Source organism: Lissotriton vulgaris, chromosome 5 (assembly GCF_964263255.1).
Source record: "Lissotriton vulgaris chromosome 5, aLisVul1.2, whole genome shotgun sequence".
Taxonomy (NCBI): Eukaryota; Metazoa; Chordata; class Amphibia; order Caudata; family Salamandridae; genus Lissotriton; species Lissotriton vulgaris.
The window spans coordinates 1,561,965,914-1,561,976,089 of NC_141693.1; the positions used below are offsets into that span (position 1 = coordinate 1,561,965,914).

A 10,176-nucleotide genomic window follows, 5' to 3' on the forward strand; every position below is an offset into this window, starting at 1 on the left:
TGCCCGCCATGATGGGCGACGGGGAGCGTGCGATCCGAGAAGGGGTCAAGCCAACAAGACCACCACCAGACGGACGAAGTCAACAATCACCTCCACCGTGCACAGGGGACGTCGAGCCTCCAGTAGGAGCAGTACGGTCACCGGACCTTAGCAAGGCAGTTCGTCCCCACTCGAAATGCCACCGCACAGGGGCGCCGCCGCCGTCTCAAATATGCCAGGCTGTTATGGCGTCGTCGTCACCAGGCTTCCCGACGGTGTAACTCAGTACAGGAAGCTCGGATTTTTAATCTGAGAACGGGCGCCGCATCAGCATCAGCACCTCAACTGATTCCCACCGTCGTGGGACAGGATAGTTAGCAGGATCGATACGGAGGATCGGAGGGTCTTCGGAGCTCCGAGCTTACGCGGCCATCTTGGTTGCCCACGAAGCTCCTCCCCCCAGTTATCCCCAAACTTATTGCCTTCTTCCTGTATTCCCTGACCTTCTTTGTGTTGGCTTTAGGACTCTGGGCACTTCACCACTGCTAACCAATGCTAAAGTGCATATTCTCTTTCTCTAAAAAAAAAATGGTAATTGGTTTCTCCATGATTGGCATACTTGATTTACTTATTGGTCCGCAGTACAGTGCAGCAGGGGTGCACAGGGCCTGTAAATCAAATGCTACTAGTGGAGCTGCTTCAGAAAAGGGGGTGGTGATGGACAGAGTATTTGAATTAAGCAGAACACTCCTACCCAGTCAACAGATTAGGGCTTGATCCATCACTGTTTTTTAGCTCACTGCACCATCCCAGCTCAGAACCTGGCTACATGCAAATTAGTCTGTCCCTGGCCCAGTGCATCATGGGAACAGGACAGACCAAACTACCAAGCCAATTCTGTTACTGGGAAGGAAACAAGCTTCCGGGGACCGATTTCTGGCATTACAGCCGTCTTCTGCCCGGCTTGCTTGAATCCTGATGGTGCAGTGAGCAAGGGACTCACATCTGAGCATACCCTTCCACGCTTATGGTGGACAAAACGATTCAGAAAAGGGGGTGGTGATGGACAGAGTATCTGAATTAAGCAGAACACTCCTACCCAGTCAACAGATCAGGGCTTGATCCATCACCGTTTTTTTTAGCTCACTGCACCATCCCAGCTCAGAACCTGGCTACATGCAACTTAGTCTGTCCCTGGCCCAGTGCATCATGGGAACAGGGCAGACCAAACTACCAAGCCAATTCTGTTACTGGGAAGGAAACAAGCTTCCGGGGACCGGTTTCTGGCATTACAGCCGTCTTCGGCCCGGCTTGCTTGAATCCTGATGGTGCAGTGAGCAAGGGACTCACATCTGAGCATACCCTTTCACGCTTATGGTGGACAAAACGATTCAAAAAAGGGGGTGGTGATGGACAGAGTATCTGAATTAAGCAGAACACTCCTACCCAGTCAACAGATCAGGGCTTGATCCATCACCGTTTTTTTAGCTCACTGCACCATCCCAGCTCAGAACCTGGCTACATGCAAATTAGTCTGTCCCTGGCCCAGTGCATCATGGGAACAGGGCAGACCAAACTACCAAGCCAATTCTGTTACTGGGAAGGAAACAAGCCTTGTAAACATGTCTCAGAATTGCCACAGCAGTGTCTGTGTGTGTAGTTTTAAAGTGCCATATCAACCCGGTGAGTGCACCGACTTGCCTAGCCCAAACCTTCCCTTTTATTGCCTGTAAGCCACCACTAAGGTAGGCCCAAAGCAGGCCCATGGGCAGGGTGCAGAGTATTTAAAAGGTAGGATGTGTACTGTATTGTTTTATATTTCCTGGTAGTGAAATGTTATGTTATGTTATGTTATGTTACGATCTTTTGTATTGCGCACAGCTGCCCCAGCTAAGGGGCGTCCTGGCGCATGGCAAGAAATAAGCAACACTTACAGGGAACATAACAAAAGGAGAAAACAGAGCAAGCTATTCAAACAGAAAGGTCTTTAAAGCTTTACGGAAAACTAAGAGGTCGGTGAGCAGCCGCATCTCAACCGGAAGAGAGTTCCAGAGCTCGTCCGCTCTGACCCGGAAGGAGCGGCCACCAACCCGACACAGCCTGTAACGGGGGGTCACCGTAAGAGCCTGGCCCAACGATCTCAGGGACCGGGTAGGGACATACCAGGACAAATGGTCTGCAAGAATCTGAGGGCTCCCACCCCTCAAAATCTTGAACGCCAGACACAGTACTTTAAACTGTATTCTTGCCCTGATAGGTAACCAATGCAGCGATCTCAAAGTGCCAGAGACGTAACATGTTCGGGGTAAGCCAACAATGGCTCTCGCCGCGGAATTCTGAACGCGTTGGAGGCGAGTAACCTCCGCCACGTTGACCCCTGCCAGGAGCGAGCTGGCATAGTCCAGGCGAGATAGCACTGTGGCCTGGACTATCAGCTGCCTGGTGCGATGGTCAAAGAACTTCAAGACGGGACGCAGCGACCGTAAAATACCGAAGCAGCAGGACGCGGTTCTCTTCGTGTGGCCCACAAAGCTGAAGGAGGGGTCTAACCATACTCCTAAGTTCTTTAGTTCCGTAACCGGAGTGGGGGCCGGCCCCAGCTCCGTAAGCCACCACCTGTCCCCCCCATAGCTCCGACTTCCTACTGACGATCATGATCTCCGTTTTCTTTGCGTTGAGCTGGAGACAGTTGTTCTTCATCCAGCTCGCCACCGCCCTAAGTCCACTCTGAAATCTGGGGGCATCCCGATCCGCATCCCCGCTGATCGTAACCGCTAGCTGGGTATCGTCGGCATATGAGACCATAGTCATGCCCCATTGCCTGACGACCTCAGCCAGCGGTCTCACGTAAAGATTAAACAACGTGGGGCTCAGCGAGGAGCCTTGCGGCACCCCCTGTTTCAGAGGATGGAATTGGGACTGGAACGGTGGGATGGCAACGCTAAAGAAACGATCGTCTAGGAAAGACCGGAACCACTGGAGGGCCAAGCCACTCAGCCCAATCTCCTCCAGGCGATGCAGTAGGATGGGATGCGAGACAGTATCGAACGCGGCGCTCAGATCTAATAGTACGAGCGCCGCTGCCTGCCCGCATCCATCACCATGCGAAGATGTTCAGCCATGGAGAGAAGGGCGGTCTCCGTGCTGTGCCCAGCACGGAACCCGTTCTGAGTGGGATCCAAGATGTTAGCATGGATAAGGTGGGCTGAGAGAACCTTGTTGACATGGGCCTCCAACACTTTGGTTGGGCACGGAAGCAAGGAGATAGGCCGATAATTTTCAGGTTTCTCTGGGTCCAAGGAGGGTTTCTTTAAAATAGGAGAAACCACCGCCCGCTTCCAGATAGCGGGTACCGTGCCTGACTCCAGCGAGATGTTGATCAAGGAGTGTACCACGGCCCGGCCCACAAACGACTGGTCACTAAAGAGAGTCGGTTTGAGCGGATCAGCAGGGGACCCTGATTTAACCTGCTGGGCCAGGTGATCAAACCCCTCGGATGTCAATGGGGGCAACACGTGCAAAGAGGTGGCTCCATAGATGTTAATAGGAGACTCAACTGGAGGCCCTGTGTAAGGGAACGTCTTGTAGATGTTTTGGACTTTTTCCAAAAAGAACAGAGCAAGGGCCTCACAGTGAGCTGTGGAACCAGTCGTCGGGGCACAAGCTCGCTTTGCTAAGAGATCCTTCATCACTTTAAAAATAGTTTTGGAAGGGTTAGAGCTGTTGCCGAATTCAGCACCATAATATGCTGCCCTTGCTCGGCACACAGCCCAATGGTAAGTTTTGACGGAGGCGAGATAAAAAGCTTTTTTTTCGTTATCGTACGCCTTCCGCCAAGCCCTCTCCGCTCGCCTGCAACTCCCCTTGAGTGTGCGTAAGGCACCATCGTACCACGGACCTGATTCCCTGGAACTGATCTTACGGGCGGTAATAGGTATGAGGGCGTCAAGCGCCTTGGAGATCCAAGAGCAGAACCTATCGTAGCCAGTATCAACAGCTACCAAAGGTTCTAAAGGCTCTGCGGCGAGGACACGATGTAAGTCCTCCAGCCGTAATTTACTCCAATGCCGCCTCGCGACCAATTTTCGTTTTTCACTACAGCAAGGTCTATCTCTCCCATAGGTTAGCATTGGAGCTGTCTTGTAAAATCTTACAGGTGCATCTTCCAATTGGGAACTGATATAAAATTGGAATTGGGTGTCTCTGGACTCACATTTTTAAAATACGTCTTTTACTGAAGTTGGTTTTTAAATTGCAGGTCGGAAAATCCCACTTTTAGAAAGTCTGCATTTTGTTACTTTAAACATTCTGTGCTTCTGTCTGTTTCTGAATACACATCTGGGTCAGGTGACAGTTGCGCTGTTTGTTCATTCACTCTAGACAGTCACACAAAGGGAGCTGAGGTGTGCCCTGCATTTCCTGATGGCCCACCCCCTGACTGATGGGCCTTCCTGAGCTAGAGTGGTGGGAAGAGTTGACACTGACACCTGAATGGGGCTGTGCCTGTCCTCACACAAAGAGGTCTCCTCCCCCTGTTGTGTGTTTGAAGCCAGGGCAGGGAAAGGCAGGATCTTGTGTACCACAAACACTTCCCTTTGAAGTTTTGCTACTTCAAAGAGTGAAATGGGTATAAATATTGGAACTCTGACTGTCCTCTTTCCAGAAGAACACTTCTGGACTGAGGACATTCTGCAAGGAAGAAGAGCGGGATGGTGGTCAGGAGGGACTGTCCCTTTGCTGCTTGCTCTGTTGTGTTGGGCTGCTGCATGCTACTTCTGTCCTTGGAGTGAAAGGACTGGACTTTGCTTTCTACATCCTACTTCCAAGGTTCTCCAAGGCCTTGAGTTGAGCTTGCTTCCTGTTAAGATGTTTTAGAGCCATCGAAGACTACACCTGCAATCACCTGGACCCTGCTGTTGTGAGTTCTACCCTGCCAAGTGCTGCCAAATCCAGTTCCTGACCCCTAGGAAGTGAGTTTTGGTACAACAAGAAGAAAAATCAACGCATCAACTCCAAGTGATGTTCAGAACAGGCACATCACCGGCAAAACTGGACGCATTGCTGCTGCCTACACCAAGGCATGGTACCAGCTTGACGCAAGGACTGCAACTTACAACACAGGGCCGAATTTTCACAGCAGTGCCTCCGAAGAATCAAGGCTGCATGAGTCTCGAGCATCACTGAAGTCCGTGACACAATGCTCCGACTCTGACGCAGGGCCTGCTAAGACACAGCCAAACTTGACTTTCAATGCAGCATCGTCGCATAGTAACCGGGCGCCATTTTTATCATTGACACCGCACCGCAGTAAGGAACCAAGGTATTGTGCCCATGAATGATGCATCACCTCCCCTGCACCATGCATCGTCCCAGGACGTGGATGGCTCAATGACTCTGCACCACCTTAAGGCACCAACACATCCCTTGCTACAAGTGACACCTTACCTCCTCTGTGCAACGCACTGTCCCCAAGAGTCACCATGCCAACGACCTGCATTGCAGAAAGGAACTGACGCATCAACTACTTTTTCAGAAACTCACCTCCCCCACTCATCATCCTTGATTTTTAACGCATCTAAGGTACTTTATCCTGGTGAAGCATAACCATTGATTTCTAAGAGCTACAACTTTATTTAATCTTTGAAAATTCATATCTTGACTTGTGTATGTTGGATTTTTGTCATTATGTTTTAATCAGATAAATATTGACTATTTCCCAAACTGTTGTGGAGTCTTTTTGTGGTATTTCCACTGTGTTACTGTGTGTGTGTGTGTGTGTGTGTGGGTGTGTGTGTGTGTGTGTGTGTGTGTACAAATACTTTATACATTGCCTCTGAGTTAAGCCTGATTGCTCTTGCCAAGCTACCAATGGGGTGAGCACGGGTTATTCTGATGGTGTAACTTACTTACCCTGACTATAGTGAGAGGCCCAACTTGGACAGGTTGAAAACCATGCCAATTAGAGACCCCATTTCTAAAACAGACAATTTAATTCTCTCTTCAATCATGAAATCTCTCTCACCACGCACCATCACTGCTCTACTTGTCTTGATAAAACCCCCATGCAACAAAGCATCTTTTCTGGCGTGCTGGAGACTGGGCAGGTCCTCTTGTTACTGAAAGGAGTGAATCCCTGACAAGATAACCTTCGTAGTTGTTGCCCCATAGCAAATGTTCCCGTTAATTAGCATAATAATTGAAAAAAGCTCCCTCCAATCACCTGCAATAAAACAAAACCAGAAAACTAGAGGTAACCTCCTCCTCAATTAAGATCATAGATATGCTATGTGAGCCAGTGACCATCAGGTTGAAGATAGAACTCTCCTCAGTATTGTCTAATTCAAAGCTGGAGGGGCAGAATTCGTGCCCACGGAAATGGAGCATCTGTCCACAAGGGTATGCATCTACTCCCTTGACTTGTGTTTCCCGTGTAACTTCAAATATAAGCCTTAGTGCCACCATGCCAGGCGTTTTGTCAAGAGGATACGCCCATGCAGCCTTCTAGAACCTGATGAACCAAGGGTTGGATCACCTAGAACGTCTATATGATGGCCAAATCTTCAGCTCAGCGTAGGATTCCCACACAGAGCCCTGGCAGTAAACCCAGTGAAACTCAGTACTTTAAGACTGGCATTCAATGCTGAGAGGAACTGTTGTGCTGTGACATCTGATAACATAGGATGAACAAAATTGGGAAACATAAACGTCAGGGCAAGAGCATGCCGAACACCCCCAAAAATATGGTACATTAAAAGGAAATGGGAAGGGAAAGTTAAGTAAGTGTAAAGAGAAAGAGATTAGTTAAGGAAGGGGCAAAGCATAATGGATGGGTGAGGGTAAAGTAAAAAAGCCAAGGTTAAGTGAGGAGCGAATTGTGGGAACTTACATAAGGGGAAAAAAAAGCGAAACCCAACAAAATAGAAACTTTAAAATACAAAAATAAAAAATAAATAAAATAATTATATTAAAGAAAAAACCTACACACAAAAACACCACAATTGAGCGGAAGGCAGGAAATCGCCTCCATAAATATAACAATACAAAACAGTAACATAAGACTACAGTAAATTGCATGTAAAGTAACACACAAGACACGAAAAGATATTAATAGCTGATTGAACTAACAAAATTAATAATTAATGTCAAAACAGTTACGCTTGATATTTATCACCTTGAACTTTATCACCTTGAAATTAACTTGACTAATGAATAATGTTGGACTTCCTAATACTCCCCAAAAAACACACGTGAAATGCATACCTTCCAATATTCAAGAGATACTTATGGAAGTAGAGGTAAGGAGCAAAACGATGTGTAAACAAGTATGACCTTCAATAAACAGTGAAACAAGTGTGTATCGTCATTGCATCTCCTACTGAAACACCCAGGAGCATTTTGGTTACAGTGCGTCTTGAGTTGAATGTACGGTGAACGTCTGGACATGTCTCTTCTTCTGCACGTATGTCTTGAACAATAGGTGGTACACACTCCATTCCACCAGCCTTTAATACTGACCACTGTCAAGATTATCGGTATCACCATTCGTGCTCCCTGGTCATCGTTAAGTTCCCAAGCAGCAATGGAGCCTCTAAGCAACATTATTTTAGCACAACCAAAATAGCTGAACTAATTCAGAGTTATCAACTTGAAGTACGACATAAATTCAATCAAATAATATTGGGGCATATTACCAAGGGTGGCGATATTGAATTATCGCCGCTTTAGCGGCCGTTTTCGTCCGCTAAGCGACGATAATTCCATCGCCCTATTACCAAGCTGTCGCTAACACCAGTTAGCGACAGCTTGTAGGCGATAGCGAGCGGTTTGGGGCCCGCTTTGCATGTCAGCGATATTTATCGCTAATGACATGCAAAGTGGACGTACCCAACCCGTTAGTGACTGACAGCAGTCACTAACATCGGTATCCCCTATTACCTAGAAAGGCGAAGCGATGGAAATATTCGCGCTAAGCGCGAAAATCGCCAAACGCTAATGCCTGCAAATACCAGTTCTTAGCCATGTTATCCAATGGGAGGTGGATAACATGGCTAACAGCACTTGCACGCTAATGCGTGAACACCGCTGGTTTTCCAGTGATATTCACGCTAACGCCTGCAATATTATCGCTTTTGAGATAAACGTTGGTAATAGGACGTTATCTCAGCGATAATATTGGGATAAGCTCAGTTAGCGATAAATATCGCTAACTGTTGGTAATATGCCCCATTGTATCATAATAAGGGCTCAAATAATAATCAAACATTTTAGATCAACCACTGCCCGTTTGGATTTATGTACCAAAGTATAAAGAGAGATGTAGATATGAGGCTACACTACACAGCTGCCATTGTCTTGGATCAGCCCTGCCCCCACCCGCTTACCAAAGGCTTCTGAACCTAAATCTAGCAGAACAAATACGGAATATTTCAACTCATCAGGTTATTCCTGGATCTCAGAGATCCAGAATTCCTTCATCACTAACTAACCTGCCATAGGGGAAGACAGCCACGTAAGTCAGGCAAACAAACTGTTTCTGTTCTTGGGAAAGAGTCATTCTATATGGCCTCAACTTTAGCTGGACTTGAACCATGACACACTCCAGCCATGTAATCCACCAGTAATGGGCTACATGTGATATTTTCAGGTGTATCAATCATTCAACATTAATTGCAGGAGATACATTTTTAAGGGAATTTAAATCTAGTTTCTATGATTTTTATAGTTTTGACATTCTTTATGTACCAATATTATTGCTTTGATCTGATGTTAATATTGTTTTTGGTCCATTGTGTTTTATTCTACGTGTGATGTGGTGTAACATTATAGTTATGTATATGTTATTTTATTTACCAGAGGGATCCCTTGCCTTCCCTCCATTTTCTGTAAGTTTTTGTCAGTGTTTTTAATTTTAATGTGCAATATCACTGTTCAAGAAGGTCCCTCGACTGAGTGATGCTGTCCTCAGTCGATGGGCGGTGCTTGGTCGATCTCTTAAGTTCTGGTCCTCAGGGAGAGGCAGGGTTGGTGCTTAGCAGAATGAGACATGCCTCCATGTGCCTAGCCCAGGGTTCTCCAGCTTCCAAGTAAAAGGGGAGGGTGTCTTGAATTGCGCCCAGCTGGTGCCTTAAGAGGCACAGGAAACACTTTATATAGGGGCATATTAACAAGCCCATTATCGCCGCTTTAGCAGCCGTTTTTGGCCGCAAAGTGGCAATAATGGCATTGCAGTATCAGCAAGGACACGCTTCCTTGTCGTAGCACTGGTTTTGCTTACGCCTTGCAACGCATCTCTAATGAGATGCAAAGTAGGCGTTCCCAAGCAAAACCACAGGGAATAAGTCGCTAACTGCACATCGCAGTATTTACAAGGCCTGCCCTGACACACATAGCGATGTCAAAACCCGTGCTAACTGCGGTTATCCCTGAAAGCTAACATCTGCTGAAATTCAGACTTAGCTATATGTGTAATGGGGGTGGAATCTCAGGCTACAACCACCATGGGCTATTCAGTAAGTAATTCCCTATCGCAGCAGGAATATCGCTGGATTTCCTGCGATATTCCCGCATTTCGCCGGCTATTGCTAGATTTTTATCGCCTGGGTGATAATCGTTGTTAATAATGCACTACCCAGGCGATAAAATCCAGCGATAACCTGCGATAATTAACATCGCGCTACTCGCGCATAGCAGTAATTAGCGCCCGTTGTTGGTAATATGCCCCCTCGTTTTTTTGGATGATCAGAAATAGAGATATTGAATACGTGACGTTTTAATGTCTAGTTAAATTGCTAGTAAGGTGGTATACATATTATTCTGATCGCTAATTTTATAATGGCCATTCTTTCTTCTTACCTTGGATGGCCCTGATTACAGCTACTTTGGAGTCGGTGTCTCTCACGGGCACGTCCTCTGTATCTTCCATCAGGTTCACTGACATAACGGTACTAGGCACCTGCAAGAAGAAGATAGTTTAGGAAGGAGGAACTTGGAGCCCGAGGAGAGGCCTCCCAAAAACAGTAGGAGAGGAAGAGTGTATCCACCTTTCTTTTCTGTTACTTTTTCCTTCATTTCTCCTCCATGCAATTTTCTACAGAGTCTATCTATCTCTTCTCAATATTGCTCTTTCATCCCGTCATATTATTTACCACCTCTGGCTGTCTTACTTCTTCCTGTCTTATGTACTATTTTTATCCTTAC

At 46.9% G+C, this 10,176-nt stretch overlaps 1 protein-coding gene across 1 annotated transcript in view; it reads right to left on the reverse strand.

The window, feature by feature from the left end:
* LOC147715158 (X-linked retinitis pigmentosa GTPase regulator-interacting protein 1-like) overlaps nt 1–9,916 on the reverse strand; it is a 306,245-nt gene extending 296,329 nt beyond the window's left edge. The window contains exon 1 of the mRNA XM_086920416.1: nt 9,832–9,916. Coding sequence (XP_086776542.1) covers nt 9,832–9,916 — 85 coding nt within the window. The remainder of the gene's footprint in view (nt 1–9,831) is intronic.
* Between the last annotated feature and the right edge of the window lie 260 nt (nt 9,917–10,176).